At 47.2% G+C, this 20,313-nt stretch overlaps 1 protein-coding gene across 1 annotated transcript in view; it reads left to right on the top strand.

Moving 5' to 3' along the window:
* Positions 1 to 1,346: 1,346 nt before the first annotated feature.
* Positions 1,347 to 20,313, top strand: part of Mob2 (MOB kinase activator 2) — a 56,831-nt gene continuing 37,864 nt past the window's right edge. The window contains exon 1 of the mRNA XM_075972817.1: positions 1,347 to 1,437. Coding sequence (XP_075828932.1) covers positions 1,421 to 1,437 — 17 coding nt within the window. The 5' untranslated portion in view covers positions 1,347 to 1,420. The remainder of the gene's footprint in view (positions 1,438 to 20,313) is intronic.

Raw genomic sequence — 20,313 nt, 5'->3', positions numbered from 1 at the left:
AGGCAACCAGCGGATGGTTGGCTAAAAGCAAGGTGGTTATGGGGTGGGGGAGTTATTCAGTATGACCATGGGCAGCCATGTGAATGGAAATGGAGGAGAGCACAGACCTGATTTCCTCCTGATATAATCCTGATTAGGTGACTTTCCTCTCTCTAGGTATTTCCTTCCTCACTGTTTCATCTCAGGTATCTGTTGGTTGTCACCAGCACCCATCCCCTCCAGGTGCCTATAAAGGAGGAATGGATGGGAAATCTCCCAGATTGCTAGAATGGTTCTTTTGGGAGGAGTGAGTACCATTTCAAGTACATGTATATGTACAAGTATATGGCACCTGTATTAGAGTGGGCAGATGGCCTGAAGGTATTATTGGTCTGGTGCCCACAATTCATGACACCCCACTGAAGACACTAGTGAACTGAGTTGTTGTGATCCCTCTGCTCAAGTGTGTGATCCTGGGAGCATCTCCACAGTGAAGAGGAGAATGGAGAGCCAGTCTTTCACAGTTACTCACTGAGTTCCTGATACTGGTCAGGCTCTGGAAAAAGCTACCAATAGGACAGATATCCAGGACAATGAGGAGACTTGTGGCATCCTGGATGATAGTCACCCAAGAGCCAGAGGGTACAGCTCAAGGAGCAAGGGGACAAAAAGGGGACAAGCAAGTCCACACGGGTGGACAGTTGGGGTGAAAAGGAACAGACAGCAAAGCAAGGGGACACAGAAGAGGCAATGTGGTCAGAACAGTTCAGGTAGAGGCACTAGGTGGGGCAAAGATGGCTACAGGGTTAAGGTGGCTAACACGAGGGATATAAACAGTCAGGGATGAGGCTCTGCGGAGGAAGGGGCACATACTCGGGGATGCACTCTGGGGTTCAGAGTATTCCCAGTTCAGGGACACAGGGTGGGGGCCACTCTGGGGTTCCAGGCACTTCTGAGTCTGGCACTCCCAGGTCTGGGATACTGGGTTTCTGGATACTGAGATACTGGATACTCAGGTTCCAGGAATTTTCAGATTCCTGGGGTCTGTGCATTCCGCGGATTAGGGTACTGTGGGAGAAAGGGTCACTCCTGGGGTCCGGGCACTCTGAAGTCTTGGCACTCCAGGGTGTACAACACCGGGATCGGGTGTGCTCCAGGGTCAAGTTCACTGTGATGTTACAGGCACTTTGCTAGTCTGGGGCATTCCGGAGTTCCGAGCAGTCTTCGGGTCCTGGGTGCTCTGGGGTCTCAAGTTTCGCGGTGCCGCAGGTCCCGCCACTCCAGAACAGGTACTCCTGGGCGGGGCCGCAGGGGCCGCTGGGACTACGCGTCCCAGCAAGCCGTGCGCGCGTCACTTCCTGCAGCGGGCGGGAGCCATCGAGTGTTTACTTCCGGCCGCCGGCGGGGCTGAGGCCGAGCGAGGCGCGGGCCCCGCGCAGCCATGGACTGGCTCATGGGGTGAGTGGCGGCTGCCGGCGCAGCGCGGCGCTGTGCGGGGCGGCGGCGAACGTAGCGAACGCGGGGCGGCGGACGGCTGGCTCCAGGAGGGGCGGGGGCTCGGAAGGACGGCCAGCCGCTGCGGGACGCCGGGAGGCCGGCCGGGCGGGAGGGCGGCGGGCGGGAGCGAGGCCCGGTCCCCAAGGCGCTGTCCCGAGAGGCCGCGGCCCCTCGCCGCGGGATGACGGGCCGCGAGTCGGACGCCGGGCGCCGTCCTTCGTCGGTCTTCGCGGGGCCTGCGAAAGTTCTTCCGCCCAAATGACTTTCTTCTAATTTACTTTTGAGGAGAGTGAGAGGCGGGCGCTCCTGGCCGCGCGCGCTCTTCCAGCTTCTCAGTCCCCCGTCCCTGTGGCGGTGCCCGCGGCCCTGCTGCGGGTTCAACCTAAGCATTCTGAGCCATGGAGTTGCCCGCCTTTGGTTTCGGCAGTAGGATGGCTGCGCGGGACCCTGGAGTTAGAAGCTGGGGAGAGGCGGAGGGCAGAGTAAGCGGTGGTACTTTCAGGATGACTGAGGTGATGGAGACGGGTTCTGACCTCCCAGTGCGTGCAGCCTAGGGAGAGGGCGGACCAAGAGGACAGGCAACCCCATGGGTAATCAGGAGACCAAGGGAGGCCAGGAGCCACATTGTACCACTTAGGTGACACAGGGGACCAGGCCCATCTGGTTTCTCTAAGAGGCAGCACTGTCACCGACTCCTCTCTGCTTACTAGCTGTGTCCTCCTCACAAGCCTTGCTTTAAAGCATTGCGTGTTGGATGGAAGCTGTGGAATGTTCAGTACAGGTATATGGAAGGGTGAACAGAGATAAGGGCCGGCACATGTTTGGCATACAGTAGGCATTGGCCTGGGATCTGTCCTGTTCATTTTCAAGGTCTCTGAAGCCCAGGGATGTTAAATGCAGGACACACAGCTGTGTCCAGCCTCTTCAGTGCAGTCTCCCTTTGTGCCTCTGTGGAGGGAGCCGGCATTGGAGATAACTTGGCCTACCTGCGAAAACGGTTCCACTGCAAGAGACCTGGATCTTCAGCTGAGTCGCTGAGGAAGCTGTCCACTTTTGTACGTGTTATTTTTACAGGTCCATGCCCATGAGTGGCAGGTGCCTTTTGCCTACAGACCGACCAGAAGCCAGTCTTGAAACTGACTGAGGACTTTTGTGGGGGCTGAGTCAGCATTGCAAATAAGCATACATTAACCATCATCGGCCTTTGGAGGCACTGGTTCTTGTGACTCCTTGGGAACAAGGAGCCCTGTGGGAAGGGACAGCTGAACCCTTATCTCTTACCCTAGGATAGGGTCTGTCTAGGCCCTAGAGCATATAGCTGGAAGCTGCTTCTGCTTTTGGGGCTTTAGGAAAGGAAGGAATCTCAGCTTCACTGTAAAAAATAGAGATGTGGTTGCAAAGGGCAGTGGAGATTTTTAAGAGGGATCTGGTTGCAGGGTAATTATCTTTGTGTTCGTGTTCTTAAGTGTCACAGATTGCATACTGGATATTGGCATTCCTAAGTTCTTTTATACAGTACCTGTCTAAAAATCCTTTTTTTCCCCTAGTGGTCAGATACAGTTCCTCCTTGATGTCTTTGGAGGATAGAGGCACGATACATAGAGGAAACATCCTGCTTTCATTGTATTGCTATAAAAGTAGGAAGACATGAAAGTTTTAGAGTGTGCTTCAGAGATCCCTGTCACTCCACACACACCCAGAGATCTCATCCTCTTTGTCTTCTGATCCCTGGGTGAGAGCTGGCAAGGTGGCCAGTAAGGAGTGAAGCCATTTTTTCCTCCCGAGTGCCCATTGTTTGCTCAGGGCTGGAACTTTATCTGCATTTAATCCTTTAACTAGTTTTCATCTGGAAGAATTGGAGAAAAGTATCATCTTTTACTGTATCTTGATAATTTTCTTAATTCCGACCATACATTGTCACTGAGGAGTTTAGAATACAGTGGTTGTGTTTTGAGAAGGATTGTTTGCTTGCTTGCTTTAAAGTAAAGGTTTTGTTGGATTGCTTCATGTTGCATGGACCAAGTAATGGGTGTGAGAGTAGCGTTCTTTTCCAGCAATTGTTAGAGCCAGCGCTCTACAAAAATGCAAGTGGAAAACCACATCTTCCTCTTAGCTGGATGAGGATCAAGCTGGGACTGCGAGCATGAGCATCTCACAGCCTTATCTTTTGCATTCAGCTGCTCAGAGGAAGGGAGGCCCTACAGGGAAACATGCTTGGGATAGCCAGAGCAGAGTTTGGCACGTTGGGACTTGGTAGTGGACCTGCTGGGACTTTTCTGGAGAATGTTGTAGGTGTGGCTCTTAGCTGCCTCTTGTGCTGTTGGTTTCCTCTGCTTGGAAAAACTTTGAGCTTCTTGTTAAGCAGTGTATTTAGTCAGACCACCTTCAGCTCTTTTTAGAAAAGGTTACAACTTTTGTATAGTGAATCTTTGTTCTGTTCTGGACACCCAAGAATGCGTAACACCTAAGGAGAAGCTGCTCAGGATTTGGAAGAGGGAACCTCAACAAATTGTGTGATACTTTAGAAAACTCTTGAATCTTTCCTGTCAGGGGCTGGCATTTGAGCAGAAGGTCTGAGTGTAGTTTGGATTTTATCTAGTGGAAAGCAGTCCAGAAGCTCCTGAATTCCTGGGACTCAGAAGTACACACTTTTTCCTCTTCCCCTGAAAATAGCAAATTGGCCCTCCTGCCCAGCAACCCTTACTGAACCTCTCTTTGCCCCCTCCAGTAGTCATTCTCCAGCCTGCTCCTGTGGCTCCCTTTCCACATGTTCCTGACTCTGCCCCCTCCAGTAGTCCCTCTCAAGCCTGCCCTGTGGCTCCTTTCCACATGTTCCTGACTCTTGTAGAACTACAAGTGCCCTTCTCAGTCATGCTCTCCTGTTACTCTTCAGGCATTGGGTGCTGTCAGGAGATTAAACTTGGTGTTGGCGGTTCATACAGTGTACATTTGGAGGTCTGCTCTTGCTCAGCTAACAGGTAAAAACTAAATGGCCTTAGGGCTTTCCAGCCTTTCTGGAGCAGCTTTCAGTAGTCTTCTACTCTGAGCAGTTGTGTGTAGGTGTCTGCAAGTTTGGCATGGGGTAAAAGGCTTTATCTCCTGGGAGAGTATTTCTGGTGACTGACTTCTGACTGGGCTTGCCAGAGTCTGTAGGTTTTGTTTGAATAGCCTCATGTGGTATGGTTTACATACCACCAAGTTTGCTTGTTTTAAGTATATGATTAGGTAATTTTTAGTAAAATTACAGATTTTTGTTACTAAGACCATGATTTAATTTAGTTTACAAAATTTCTGCATATGTGTGTTGCTAGGTGTGGAACCCACAGCCTTCAGCATCTTGGGCAAACCCCCTACCATGCCATCCTCAGCCCATTATGGAACATTACCATCATTCTTTGAATAGCTCTCTAGTTGCTGCAGATCCCCACCCCCACAAGAGGCCGCATCAATCCACTCTATTCCAGTGTAGTGTATAAATGGAGTCATGAGACCTGTTCTGTGATAGATTCAGTGATGGATATCAGTAACTGTGTCCATTTGTTGTTCCACCAGGAATTGTGAGGAGACTTGTATGTTCTGTTGTTGTTGAGGTGGTTGTTGAAAGTTTGCAGTCATGACTGATGATGTTGTAACCCAATCTTTTAGGACAGTGAACTGTACTCCTTCCCCAGCCAAGGATCCCATACCCTATGCTGAGGGTAAGGTTTTCAATGGCTCCAAGGTCAGTGTTTTGAAAGCTAAGGCTAGCAGAGGAGGACAGGGCAAGCACAATAGAAGTATCAAGGATCTGAGTGAGTGTGAAGTAGAGTATAGGAATCTTCCTAAAAGATTGAGGCATAGTTAGTGGAGAGGATATCTGCAAGAGGCCTAAAGGCATGATGGAGATGCCATCTCTTGGAGCCAGGCTCTCTAGTAGATTGTCCCACTGAAAGATGTGATTCTCGGAACACCCCTCAGGAATAGCTTCTTTCCATGAGGGCTGCCCAGGTAGTCATCTGGGTTGGGGTTGCAAAAGTATCTGCTTGGGTCTTTTGTGTTCCCATTCCCTTAAAAAACAAAAAACAAACAAAAAAACCCCAGTGATTGTGAGTGCTGTGTACTTCAGGACACTCTTGTTTGCTTAGAATGTCCCCTAGGAGTTCATATACAAGCATCCTCAAGCTGGCCAGCATTGAGTAGGGTGAGGCCAGTGGTGTGTTGAAGAAGAGCTCTCTGTTGACTGGGGACAGTTAGATGGCACGGCTGTGCTTCCCTGTAAAAGTGTGTGAGGCCAGTGCTTGCTTTCCTTAGTGGGTCCTCAATCCAACTGTTGATTCATACTGCCATACTCTGTACCTGCCCAGCAAGGCATCTTCTCAGGCTGCCTTTAGACCTTGCTATCATTCATTGTTGCTTGTGGGATGACAGTTGAGAGTACTTACTTGCAAGACTTCCTCTCAGGAGGAGCTGTGGTCTGCCACGGTCATTTGGTATAGCACATGTTAAAGGCCAACTCAGTTGGGAACGCCTATATCAGTGGTCCTGGTAGCCCAGCATTTCCTGTATCTTCCTTGCAGTGGCCATGGAAACAGACACACTTAAACCCCGCTTCCTGTGTTTGTATAGACGTGCTGTACAGCCCTGAGGGAAGCTCAGCCTGTCGGCAGGGTGGACAAGCTCAGGTCCTAGTGGGCACCATCTACCCTCTCTTGCTCTACTATGTAACCGAAAGAGTGCGGTAAGGTCGTTGGGCATTTCTTGGTGGGAATTTCTGTGCACCCTGTCTTGTGGACCAGTCTGGCAGAAGAAGGTGCTAGCTGCTCCTCTCTGCCTTGCCAGAAGTTCCTTCCATTCTGTGCCTACCTCCTGTTTGTTTTTCTTTCTGTATAGGATTTCTCAGCTAGGGCACGCCCGCTGGAGTTCACTGCAGCTTCATGGGATGGTGCCTGGGAACACGGAAGTAGAAACAATTGAAATAAAAACAAAAGGTTAAAGAGAGAAGGAAGAGGTTGTTCAATAGGGCATTCAGACCAATTGTGACCCACGGCCCCTCCACTTGGCATTGTCAGTGTCTGTGCCATGGACCATAGCCACACCTGTTTTTTTTTTTTTTTCTCTTTGAAGGTTTTCTTTGCCAGCATGCTTGACCATCTGGGCTGCAGTTTTCATCCAGTTGCTCCCACAATCCTTAGTGGGCACATTCCTGCCAGGGTCATGGGGCCATGTACAGTTAAGTCCATGTGGTTATGTTGTGTTCTACTTTGGGCCCAGTGATTTTTGGATGATGTATTTTGTTGTTTTGGTGTGTCAGGAAGGCACAAGACTCACTTCTGTGTATGAGCTTGTCCCCCAGAGGTCATGGATGGTGAATAGGTAGAAACAGGAGGAATGGCCTGGCCTCTGGCTTTTGCCTGTGGCCTTTAGGGTCAGGCACTTTCTTAGTTGCCTTTTCAGTGGTACTCCTTTTCTTCCCTCATTGAGCTAGCAGAAGAGACACAGTCTCAGCAGCCCTCGACAGTTTTGGACTGCAGTGTCCCTACTGAAGGTTCCTGCCTTTACCTTGTGGGACTGTGTCCCAAATCTTTGAAAAGGCCTGACAATGCCAAGTGTCCCCAAGGAAGTGATGTTTGAGGCTGGCCTTGGGATCAAGCCCAGGAATGTAAAATTAGTCTAAGCATGGTGTAACACACAGCTTGTCTTGTCTGCATGGGACCTTGCTGTGTGAAGTCCTGGCTAGGTCCCCAGCCCTGTGTCAGTGTTCTCTGCAGAACTTCGTGCCACCAGCATACTTGCCTTTCTACTCGTTAGCCAGTTCTTTCAGTGCCATATGTGACAAGGCAGTTTGTGTGAGCACTGGTGTTGTGAGATACAAGGTGTGAGCCAGACTCTAGTGGAATCAAGGAGCTGCCAAAGGTGAGTGCTATATGAATAGAGACAAGAGGTCTGCTACTTAAAGGGAACGTAAGGAAACTGGAGTATGGTGGATGTGGGGCAGGAGAGTAATTTTAGTGGAGATCCTAGGGTTTGAGAAGGTGCCATGAAGATGGAAGGCTGACAAGGTATGGATATTTGCACAGGAGGGCTGCCTGTACTGTCTTCCCTAGGTCACCGTAGACTTGTTCAGTATTCTACAGTCAAGTACAGTCTTCATCATTTATTACTTTTATTCTTTTTTTTTATTTTGATGAGTGAATTGCCCCAACTTTAGCTAGTGGGAGTACTTTTGAATTAGCTCTTTTATCCCCTGAACAGGAAAAGGGATTGGGAGAAGTGGCTGGAGGATCAGGGCTCTGACCGGCACTCTAGGGCAGCAGTTCTCAACTTGTGGGGACGACCCCTTTGGAGGTAGAATGACCCTTTCATAGTAATCACACATCAGATATCCTGCTTATCAGATATTTACATTACAGTTAATAATAGTAGCAAAATTACAGTTATGAAGTAGCAACAAAAATAATTTTATGGTTGGAGTCACCACAACATGAGAGAAACTGTATTAAAGGGTCACAGCATTATGAAGGTTGAGAACCACTGCTCTAGGGGATAATGGCAAAGCATTTTGTCTCATGATTTGGCAACTGTCTTTTGAGTATTGTGGATTGAAACAAGTACATACATCATTGTCATCAGGAAACAAGTTAGGTTTTTTCCCTCTCCTTTTAGTTTTGAGAGTCAAGATCTTGCTTCAACCAGCCTCAGTATATGAGTAGTGGAATTCTAAATGTCTTGAGAGTGTGCCTGGCTTTATTACCAAGTTCTTTTTTGATGAGGAAAAAAAGCCAGTATGAAATAATAAACTAACAAAAACCCCTATAATGTTTCATTGGAGATGCTATGAATTTACAGTTCTGTATAGGTATTCCTTAATATTTTAAGGGTAGTGCTCCCTGGGCCACCTCAAGTACGAAGCTGCTCAAATGCTCAAGTCTCTTACGTAAGTGGTATATTTATATGGAACATGGCCACCCTACTATGTACTGCAGATCATCTCTAGATTTTCTTCTGATATATGACAGGTCCAACTGCCATGTAGATATTTGCAAGCTTGTATTATTTAGGAAATAATGACAAAGCCTGTCACCTGCTCAGTGCAGATACTGTGTTTTGTTTGTCTGTTGTTTGGTTGGTTAGTTTGAAACAGGGTCATATGTAGCCTGAGCTGGTCTACACCACCTCCTGAGTGCTAAGATTATAGGCATGTACCACCACACATTATTTATGCCCTTTGGGGGATGAACCCAGAGCTTCATGCATGCTAGATAAGTGCTGTACCAACCAAGTCACATCCCCGATGCCATGTACATTGAAAATTTTTTTTCTTATTTTTAATGGTGTGTGTGTAGCTGTCTGTACATGAGTGCAGGTGTCCACAGAGGCTAGAGGAATTAAATCTCCCCAAAGCTAGAGTTATAAGATGTGAGGCTTTTGTTGTGGGTGCGGGAATCAAACTCAGGTCCCCTGCAAGAGCAGTATGTGTTTTTGACTGCTGAAGCATCTTTTCAGCCCCTTCCAGATAGATTTTTTTTGTTGTTGTTGTTACAGGGTTTCTCTGTGTGGTTTTGGAGCCTGTCCTGGAACTAGCTCTTGTAGATCAGGCTGGCCTCGAACTCACAGAGGTTCACCTGCATTTGCTTCCTAAGTGCTGGGATTAAAGGCATGTGCCGCCGCCACCTGGCGAGGTAGATTTTTTTTTTTAAGTTTTTTGTTTTGCTTTTAAACTCTTATTTGAGTGTATCTTGGATTTTTCAGATCACTATATTGTTTCATGGCTATGATTTACACTTTGCTTGTACATGAGGAGTATTATGGGTTGGCCTTGGGCTTTCCTTGTGCTTTGCCAAAATTGTTAGGAAAGAGCCCTCCTTTCTTCTTTCCATGGTGCTCTTGGCCACATCTCTTTAAAGCAGTCTGTTCTCAGCAGAGGCCACAGCTGTCTACTCATTGTACTCACTGTTTCTGTTGTGACAGGGACACTCAGCAAGGGTAAATATATGTCTTATGGCAGCTCTGGGGACAAGTGCCTGTCCAACTCTGCATCTCTGACTGTGATTTTGGCTCAGCAGCTCCAGATGGGGCAAGGATTGGAAGTCTGCTTATCTGTTGCTGCTGCTCCTTCCTGATCCTTAACCTTTGTGCTTCAGACAGGGTGTTTTCACCTCGCCTCATCTAGTTCTTCCAGGTTGCCTGTGTTACCTCCATCTGTCTGGGAGTCCAAGAGGGCCTTGCTTTCTTGAGTGTCTTGGTGTTGGCTGGCTATCAGAACATGTTTCCCAATGTAGCCTTTCTTACAAGAAGTTTCCTCTTTGGCTTAGAGCAGCATTCTCAAACTCTTTGCTCCCTTTAGACTCTAAGTCTTAATTAGATGTGTGTTAGTCGTGGATATCAGGACTTAACCATTTTAGACATTAAACAGAAATATCTTTAACCATTTTAAAAGGATAAGAACTAAACATAATTTAATATAAATAACTTTTTAAAAAATTTATTTATTATGTATACAGTGTTCTTTCTGCATGTATGCCTGCAGGCCAGAAGAGGGTGCCAGATCTCATTACAGATGGTTGTGAGCTACCATGTGGTTGCTGGGAATTGAACTCAGGACCTCTGGAAGAGCAGCCAGTGCTCTTTAACTGCTAAGCCATCTCTCCAGCCCCTAAATAACATTTTTTTTTTTTGCTTTTTTCGAGACAGGGTTTCTCTGTGGTTTTGGAGCCTGTCCTGGAACTAGCTCTTGTAGACCAGGCTGGTCTCGAACTCACAGAGATCCGCCTGCCTCTGCCTCCCGAGTGCCCTAAATAACATTTTTAACTTGAAAAAGAACTGTTTTCCAAAGTGGAAAAACTGGCAAGAACAGCCTTGCTTTTTGCCACCTGTAGAGCTTGGGTCCCAGGGTGGTTTGTGTTAGTTCTGGTGGGATTTGGCCCTTACCAAGCCTATGCATAGTTGTATTGAACACTAGTGGGGTAAAGGTGTGAGAGGCAAGTCATATTCATGGAACAGAGAGGGATTTTTGGTTAACTTCTGGGCTTAGATGCTACTTGAGGCTTTGTAACTCTGGGGCTCTTCCCTCTGGGGGAGCTTCCCACCACAGTGAAATGGCCTGGAAGGGGAGAGCAGCATTCTTGTCAGTTTCTGTTGGTCAGAGTTACAGCTGCCTGGGTATGGGGGCGGGGCTGGGAGAAGAGGCTGCTCTTTGGGTACAGTGAAATTATTGTTGGTCTTGTTAGCCCTTGGTTCTTATCCCAAGGTTTGGTCAGAAGGCACTAGGATCACCAAGGTGACACAGAACTCCAGGTGGGTGGAGTTCTGTGGCAGAGTAACTTCAAGTTGACCTCCAGGTAGGATGAGATAGACTTCCTAGATTCCCTGATACCTAATCCATGGCTAAGTGACTAGTCCCTTCTGGTCTGTGCCTGCAGTTGTAGTCTTTAGGGTCTCTTCTGCTGTAAACAATGGAGAGCCTCTGAGGCCTGACACCTGACCTTCTTACTGCTGGAGATAGAAGGGACAAACTCTGATAGTAGTTTGTCCTCAGAAATGTGATTGGGTTCCTTCCTGGCCCCTTCTCTCTACTGTATCTTTTTGCTGTGACCTTGTGAACTTTCCTTGTATGACATCACAGGATGTGATGGACCATAGTATTCAAGGCCCAGTGTTCTTGGTAGCGCTAGCAAAGGGAGTCATAGACGCAGCCATGTCGACCAGAGAATAGGAGTCTGCTTTGTCTCTAGTCTGCCTATCTCTGGGCTTTGCTTTTTATCAAAATAATTGTTTCTTAGTGGAAGGTTTTATTTTTAAATTATTATTTTTTCACTTATGTGTTTGGGTATTTTCCCTGGATGTACTTCTGTGTACCATATGCATGCCTAGTGCTGTGGCGGCCAGAAGAGAGCATCAGATCCCCTGGAATTGAAGTTACAGACAACTGTGAGCCACCAGGTTGCTGGGAATCAGCCTGGGTCCTCTGGAGAAGTAGCTAGTACCCTTAGCCACTGAACCGTCTCTCCAGTCTCTAGTGGAGTGCTTTAAAAAGATCATTCTTTATGTTTTTAGCAATCTCTTGCTAATGCCCCTCTGCCTCTGGGACTTGGTAGCCTTGACATGCTGACCTGCTCTGGCCTTTTGGTGGAAAAAAAATTCCTATATGGAATCTACCCTTCGTTCTGTTCTCTTGCTAGGGTCATTGCCTCCTGGTGTCTTCCTTTGGGATCTTACTTCTTCCCTCAGCTTGGCCACTCAGCCCAATGCTAATAAGTCTTCTTTTATTCTGGCTTGCTTCGTCCATTCAGCATGGCTTCCTCCAGGTACCTGGTTGGCCTCTCTAAGGCCCCAGCCCCTTTTCTTGTCCCTCTCTGGGTAGGGTATGGCTACTTGTCTTTCCTGACCCTTATTTCCTCCCTCTTTTCTTCCTATCTGTACTTTCCCACAAGGTTCCTGTGACTCCAATAGCAGCACAAGACAGTGAGTCCATGAGTAGCTGCTGTGCCCATTGCTCTCCTGTTCACGTTCTTCTAAAAAGGGATACTTCATATTATGATAGAACCGCATACCAGATGGAGGTGCCACTGGAACCACAGAGGCCTGCTCAGGATTGAACCCACTTTAGACACTCCTTCACATTTTTCATGAGACTGCCTTGAAGAAATAGTTGCCTTTCATTGTGAGATTGATTCTCAGTATCTGGAGGGAGCGAAGAGGGAAAGTTATCACCTTCTTTCACCCTGCCTTTCTACCTGTACCTCTGTGGTTACTGCTGTGTGAGGGCTTGAACTCAGGAGCCTGACTGAAGCTTTAAACCTTGCTCCTTATTCTTACTCTAGAATAGCGATTCTCACAGGGGTCACCAAAGACAACCAGAAAATACAGATATTTACATTATGATTATAACAGTAGCAGAATTACAGCTATGTAATTTTTGGTATGGAGTCACCACAACATGATGAACTGTGTTAAAGGATTGCAGCATTAGGAAGATTGAGAACCACTGCTCTAGAACGACAAGTCAGCATAGCCCTACTGCTATAGAAGGCAATACTTGCTGTATATAGCATGAAGCAGCAGCTAACCCACTGTGTTTGCAGAAAGAGTAGAGGCTGGAAGGACACTGTGTTAGACTTGGTGTGTGGGGCCATTACCTTCACCTGATGCTTTGACAAGCAGGTGTTTGGTAGGGACCAGGTATCTGAGGAAGGCTTAGTGGATGAAAGCTTTGCTTCAGCCTGTGTAGCCTCAGGGCTTTCTGCCTTGAGGAGTACCTGTCCCAAATTGAAGTATTAAAGCACTTTTAGAACCACTTATGGCATCATTTGGGTTTTGGTTTCTGAACTTGACTAGTTCTCTAAATGCCCTTAGGTTGCTCTTCAGGTACCTCAGAAACTGGGAGTCAAGGAGAGCCAGCAGAGAATGACCTATCCAGGAGGTAGGAGGAACCTGTGATTACCATCCAGTCCCAGGTAGTCAAGAGTCAGAAGCTTTAAAGCAAATATACTGTTCCTTACCTGGTTGGGTTGTCTCCCCTCTCTGTTGTCAGGTGCTGGGGGAAGCAGGTGAGAGAACATTCCCATTTCTAGAGCTAGTGCCTTGAGAGTACCCAGGGCTCACTCATATCAACAAGGGTACTGCCAGCCAGTGCCTGTCAGTGGGTGAGATGGGCATGTAGTCTGAAGCTACCATCCAACCTGAGTGCTGTCTAGGTGGTATGGGGTCTATTTCTCGTCTGATTTAGTACCTACTGTGTGTGGGACTTGGCCTGGCAGATTTGTGACTTTAGTGGAAATCCTCTGACTTCCTTATGGCTTTACTCTGAGTGTCATCTCCTCAGGGCTTTAACAAGGCCAGGGAATACCTGTTGTAAGAGGGCCACTTGTTTGTTCCTGGCTACTCAGCCCTGAAATAACCACACAGAAACTGTATTAATTAAATCACTGCTTGGTCTATTAGTTCTAGCTTCTCATTAGCTAGCTCTTATATCTTAATTTAACCCATTTCTGTTATTTTATACTTTACCACAAGGCTTGTGGTTTACCAGCAAGGTTCCAGCACGTCTGTCTCCAGCGCAGCTACATGGCTTCTCCCTGACTCCACCTTCTTTCTCCCAGCATTCAGTTTAGTTTTTCCTGCCTACCTCTTCTGCCCTGCCAGGTCCAAGACAGATTCTTTATTAACCAATGGTATTTACAACATATAGAGGGGAATCACACATGAAATACCCCTAGAGATAGGTGTTGGGATTGCCCACTTATGAAGGGTTACTGAACCCCCAACCTGGTCTGGATATTTAGCACCTCCTACATAGCCTGATTGATTTGCCAGCTGTGCTGCCTGGCACCTAGTAATTGGCAGAATGGTGCTGCTGAAGGAGGGAAGAACATGTGACGGCCAGGACAGGCAGTTGGCTCTTGTGGGACAGTATGCCTCCATTCAGTGACTATATCTAGCCAGGTTTCTCTGGGAGCTGCTTACCCTGGCTGTGGGCCTGCACATGATAGGCTTTAGAGGCTTGCTGCACTCTCTACAACAGCAGACCCCACAGGAGCTTACCAGTGAGTAGGATCTATATATATATATATATATATATGAGGTTCAGTGGCCTCACAAGGAGAGTAGGGTGTGGTGCATAAGAGACTGTATCATTGAACTGGACCTGTTATAGTGGGGTAGAGAATACCACAGATGGCAAGCAGTCGGACACTCCCTGTGCTCTGGTGACACCTGAGTGGGTGGGCTGAGATGGGAGGGGTCAAACCATAATCTTGGCTCTTAACATGTGGTCTCTCTCTGACCTGCATTTTTCCTGTAAAATGAGAGTGAATCATTATCCTTGCCTCACTGAGGGTAGAGACAAGTCAGTCTGAAGTGGACCCCACACAGTGTCTAGCACCTGGGAAGTCAGCAGGGGAAGTTAGGTTGCCATTTTTCCATGTCGCATTGTTACTGTTTAAAGACAAAGAACAAAGGGTACAGGAAGGGCACTGGGCTCTGCTTATGTGTTGACACAGAGGGAGAAGAATCTGAGCCAGGAAGCCTGGAGGGCATTGCCACTCCCAGGTGGAAATGGGGTCAGGTCTGGCTATTTGGAGAGGTGGGACTGAGACACACGTTTTCTTGGAAATGTGAGTTTCTCTGTCTTGATTAGCTGTTCTCTGGTGGTCCGTGCTGCTACCATGGGGTTTTGGCTGGACTGGACCTGGTTGGTGTTCACAATGGGGACAATATTGGTTTCTTTGTCCACCTCTGAAGAGTGAAGGTTGGTGGTCATGGCACTTCTGAGAACTGGGTACACAGGCATGTTTAGAACCCTCAGTTGTATTCACAGTCCTGTATGCCCAGAGCTTGTGGAATTCTTTTTTTTTATTTTTAATATTTTATTTATTTATTATGTATACAATATTCTGTGTGTATGCCTGCAGGCCAGAAGAGGGCACCAGATCTCATTACAGATGGTTGTGAGCCACCATGTGGTTGCTGGGAATTGAACTCAGGACCTTTGGAAAAGCAGGCAGTGCTCTTAACCACTGAGCCATCTCTCCAGCTCCCAGCTTGTGGAATTCTGATGGGTGTACTTTGAATCCTTGTATGGGTGTCATGGGAGAGGGAGGAGGACCTCTGTTCTTGTGAAACTTGGTATTATGTGTCTATTGTAGAAAGACAAAGCACATCGAGAAAAAAAAAAGCAAAAGCTAATGATCCCACCACTTAGGTAGTTCAAGCTGCCACACTCTGTCCTGTTTCCTGTGCTTGGTACATAGAGTGTTTCCAGACCAGGTGGTGCCTTTTGAGGTCCATACTGCTGTACCTGATGGTTTCTTGAGTGGTTATTGGCGTACTCCAAACAATTCTTCCATGCTTCTCCCACCTTTCCTGCTAGCAGTAGGCAAAACAGTGTCATTCTATAGCACTAGGAACTTGTGGTTTTATTTTCTGATCATTGTCTTTGCCTTTGCCTACTCTACCTTGTTTGGTTCTGTCATTTGGTGGGCATTGAGTTCTCTGTATGGACAAGCTCCTGAAAATTAGGAGTTAGCCATAAGTAGGTTCCTAGACACAAGTGTAAGTCAAGGCAGGAACCATGGGGTTGAATAGGGCCAAAGCCTATTGCCACTTGGAGCTGCAGTGAAGCAGAGGATCTAGACCAGAAGGCAGAGGTGCCTGAGACCAGACAGTGGTGGCTGGAAAGGTTAGGGATAACAGGGACAGGCCATGACATACCTGACATCTTCTGGGCCCATGTCTGTCTTTTCCTTCATTGACCCTTGAGGGGTGCTCTGCTTTTGTTGTACCTTGCCTTCTTTACAGCCTTCTCTCTCCCCCCTAATTGTTGAAAGTGTATACTTGTTTAGTTCCTCAGTCAGGAATCCAAGGTCTATTTGCTTTTAGCACCTCACTGCCCTATGTGTTCAGTGCTGAGACTGCATGGGGTTTTGAGAACACACGGGGTGCAGGACATTATGGAAGGCCTACAGCAATTCCTCAAATTGCCTTTCAGGGAACACTTCCCTACCTCTATGACTAGGTGAGTGTAGTAGGCCCTGGAGTTCTGCTACAGGTCCAGGCATGGGTTCTTTGTATGGTATGGTGTTAGTCCTGAATATTAGGATTTCATCATAAGTTGATTCTTGAGAGACAAGTGAATGGCAAGGTAGATAGGTAGGTTAGACTGAGGGTGTCTGTCTCTACCACTCAGTGCAGCAATCAGAGTCATGGGGACATCAGTGATGTCTGGCTGTGCCATGTGTTTGTCATGGACTTCTAGGGCCACCATATTTTATGGTTGACTAAATGCTAGGGTCATTGGTCCATGGGTGTTTATAATTGACTTCTTTCCTGTAGGATCTATATATCATGAGGAACAGGAGGTTTTGAGAGCAGTCTGCTTGCTGGATCAGCTTCTGTTTTACTGGATGGGCACTCTGGTCTTAGGTACTTAAGTACGTTTCCTAGGAATGTAGCAGGGCCTTGTATTCTCTAGCTAAGTATTCCCTGTCTCTCTAGATGACTGTGTGAGAAACCCCAACGGTACAGGCTCTGCTGCCATCTGGGTGCTCACCAGGAGCCTTTGGAGCTCACATTTCTGCTTATACAGGATCTAGCATTACTGTTCTAGTCCTGGAGCCCTCAGCAGAAAAACTGGGTAGGAAGCCTGTTCTGTCTATGCCCACGATATCCCCTGTGCAGTAAAACTGCTGTCTGGCAATACTGGGTGGGACCCACAGCTGCCTTTTCCCAGTAGGCTCCTTCCTGTCCTAGGTATTCTATAGGTTGAGTGTCTCAACTGTGTGCACTAGTGCTCAGTGTTCCAGGCAGGCAGTGGTTTCAGCCCTTGCCTGGGGCATGTGTTGGAGTGATGCACAAAGCAGCAGCAGAGTGGTTCATTCGGGGCAGCTACTGGTTCATTCACCTGTGTCTATCTCTTTTTACACAAGTAATACACATTGAGGTGAGGCTGGCCAGTCTAGGAACACAGAAATTTTGCCTTGTCTGTCCAGTGAGAGGCTGCAATTGCTTGCCACTCAGGAACTGTGATGTTGGGCTGTTTTGATGGATCTGGGTATCTTTCACTATACCTGTTATATTGGTCCTTAGCTGCTAGATGGTGATTGTCTCTGCTTTGACTCCAGTAGGGATCCTGGTTATGGAGACAGGTGTGATGATGAAGACCTCAGTAGTTGTTTCCACAGTGACTGGGAAAGAGGGCAGCATTGTCAGCCCTGGGGGTGATGGTGGAGGTGTTGTGCTCAGGTGTGGGCTGTGCCCACAGATACAGTGAGGTAGAGAGTTGGGTCACTCCAGTGATGCTGTTGTCCTGCTCTGCCTCAGAAAGATGAATGCCTCTTGACTTGGTGATTCCTAAGTCAGTCTGCCTTGCCCACGGACCAACTGCTGCATTTTAGCTAATAGTCCAAAAGTGAGATTAGGTGGTACCTACAGCTGTCCTAGGTCTCTGCTGGCTCTGTATCATTTAAGTAAAGGATCAAGCAGATGAAGGTAGAAACGCCTTAGTGTCCTGCACTTTTGAAGCTGCTGTCCCTACCAAATGTGGCTGACAGGGACATTAATATTGGTATGGTCTTATCTCCTCTTGTACTTACAATTTTTTTTCTTATTAATGAATTAACTTACTTATTTTATGTGTTTGGGTATGTTATCTGCATGTTTGTCAGTATACCATGTGTATGCCTGGTGCCTGGGGAGGCCAGAAGAGAACAACAGATCCTCTGGAAATAGATTTTCAGTTGATTATGAACTGCCATTAAGGCAGTCCTGGGGCAGATCCTCTAAGATTGGGACTCTAGATGTGGGAGGATCCCTGGGTTTGTATAGTGTCCTGCCAGCCCTGGGCTCAGTTAGATCTTCAAAGTTGGTAGTGAATTGACAACTTGTTGCATTTAGGAACATGGACCAAAATGGTCCTATGTGACCTGAAATAATGCAGAGTGGGTTCCAACCAAAGTAGTATTAACCTAAAGCTTGACAGAGGAAACTATATAAGAAACCAAGTGCACTTCCTAGTAACCTGAGTGGTAAAGGATCAGTGAAGGGAAATAGGAAATATCTTTAGCCAGAAGATAACATGCACAGTATATGCCCAGACTTGCAGAATGCAGATAGACCAGAAGGTGGCTTGGAGGCTTGCATGTGCAAGAGGAAAGTTGGGGTTCTGACTCACTGAGTTGCAGCACCAGCCAGAAAAGGTGAGAATGAAGAAGGATTAGAGCTTGGGTGAGGCAGTCGAGGCAGGAATAGACTCTCAGGGAGAACCAAGCTGGGGGACTCCGAGGCCAGAGGCTGACTCTGGAAACTGGAAGAAAGTGAAAAATCCCTGGATGTGAAGAAAGAAAGGAGAGATGTACAGACACTGGACTTGGTAGAGCATCTCACTGGAGCCTCTGAGGTCCACATGTGGGAGGAGGTGGAAACTTGTTTTTTTTTTTCTCATTTTCTCAATAAAAAAAAAAAGATTAAAAAAAAAAAAGAAAAGAAATTGACCAACCTCCTGTTACTGAAAGATGCACCGAAAGGTATGTTTAGGATGGTCTTTGTTTGGTGCTCTGACTGTAGAAAGACTGGACTTTGAAGAAAATGATGTAAACTCTTATCAGCATTTTTTTCACATTAGTTGGCTGTTGCTATTTTAGTTATCTGGGATTAAATAAAATATATTGACTAATTACTGGTTTCTTTTACTTGTTCACCCCCTTTCAAGACAAGGTCCCATTATGTGGTCCTGGCTGGCTTGGAATTTTCTGTGAAGAACAGGCTAGCTCCAAGTTCACAAAAACCAGCCTGCCTTTGTCTCCTCAGTACTGGGATCAAAGATGTGTTCCACATCTGCAGCTTTTACTTTTTTAATGTAGCTTTTAAAAGTGTAACATTACACCTAGTGCTGCAGCTCATCGCACACTGCTTGGTGTGCAACTCTTAGTCTTGGGGTAGAGCAGACAGATAGGTCACTACTTTGGCTACCTCCTCTTTCCTCATTCTGAAGGTCTCTGTTTACATGGGTGACAGGACAAGCTATGACAAGTTTTTGCAGTGACTGGAGCTGAAAGACAGCTCCATTGAGAATATAACTAACTTACCTCCTAGGTCAGAGTTGGACTCAGGTTCTCATTTACTTTGTGTCTGGTCTGTTCTGTGTTCAGAGAGCAAGAAGGTGCATCCTTTACTTCTCCATCTTCACTTTTCTGCCTAGATCTTGGGGCTTGGCCATTGGTGCTATTGTCTGATCTGTGTGCTTAGCGGTTAACTCAGGAAGAACCCGAGGCTGATCCTGGTTCTACTCATGTCTTAATTCCTTCTCCTTCTCTGGGTAAGGGTTGCACACCTGGACTGTCCTGTCACATCTCCTCAACTCTAGACACTGACTCCTGCCTTCACTCACCCACCGCCTTGAGCCATTAGGACTCCGTGAGGGCAGGTATGTGCAGAGATCAGAACCTGTGAGAAAACTAAAGGGAACTTGCTGCTTGTTTACTAGGCAGTTGTGGACCTGTTAGATCCCCTGCAGGAAGCTCCTCCCTCTGGGAGACGTTTCAAGAGCCAGGGAGGTATTTGGGAGCTCTTCAGAAGTGAAAGCCTGTAAGTCTTAGGCCAATTGCCTGCCCAGGATGGAGAGCCTCCAGGAGTCCAAGTCATATTTTGCCCCAAGACCTTGCATGCCTGCCATGAGACTACCTCTTGGTCCTTGATTGCTACCTTTTTCTAATGGGAGCTCCAGTGTCTTCAACTGTGTGTGTATGGGTGTGGGTAATGCAAGAAAGTGCCGCTTCTAGATTTGTCATGGTCAGCACACACCCATGGTAAGTGTTTCCACAGCTGTTGTTCAGGAAGTGTGGTGGATGTGACTGGCTACATTAAGTTGTGTCCTGAGGTTGGTGGGGGTGGAGGGCTCAGAAGGTTTTTTTCTCTTGTGGAAGCTGCTTGTGAGGAAGGAAGTGGCTATGGCCTCATTACAAGGCTAGCTCCAAAGACAGACCAGGCAGGGCTTTCAGGTCTGTAATGAGCTAATTATGCTGGCAAAAGAGTCACTAAATGGATGTCCTGCATCCAGGAGAGTTGTGTCAAGGTGTTTGGTACAGTGGAAGGGTGACCCTGAGAGGGTTTTGGGCCTGTCCTCCTTTTTTTCTTCTCCTCTCCTTGATGCAGTACCACCCTTTCTAGTCATGTCCAGATCATATCTACATGGGACTCTAATGGAGCCCAAGAAGCTGAAGGACACAGCCCTTAACGTGAATGTTGCCCAGGCCACAGAATCAGAGGGTGGTGTTGATGACATCAGCTTGTTGCTCAGTTCCTGTTCTGCTGTCTGTAGCTCTCTCTTCCTGTCCAAGCTTTTGATGCACTTTATTTCTGTATGTG

The sequence above is a fragment of the Microtus pennsylvanicus genome, chromosome 5, assembly GCF_037038515.1.
Source record: "Microtus pennsylvanicus isolate mMicPen1 chromosome 5, mMicPen1.hap1, whole genome shotgun sequence".
In the NCBI taxonomy this organism is placed as follows: Eukaryota; Metazoa; Chordata; class Mammalia; order Rodentia; family Cricetidae; genus Microtus; species Microtus pennsylvanicus.
The sequence above is the reverse complement of the archived record's forward strand: the minus strand, read 5'-3'. Positions and strand labels throughout refer to the sequence as shown.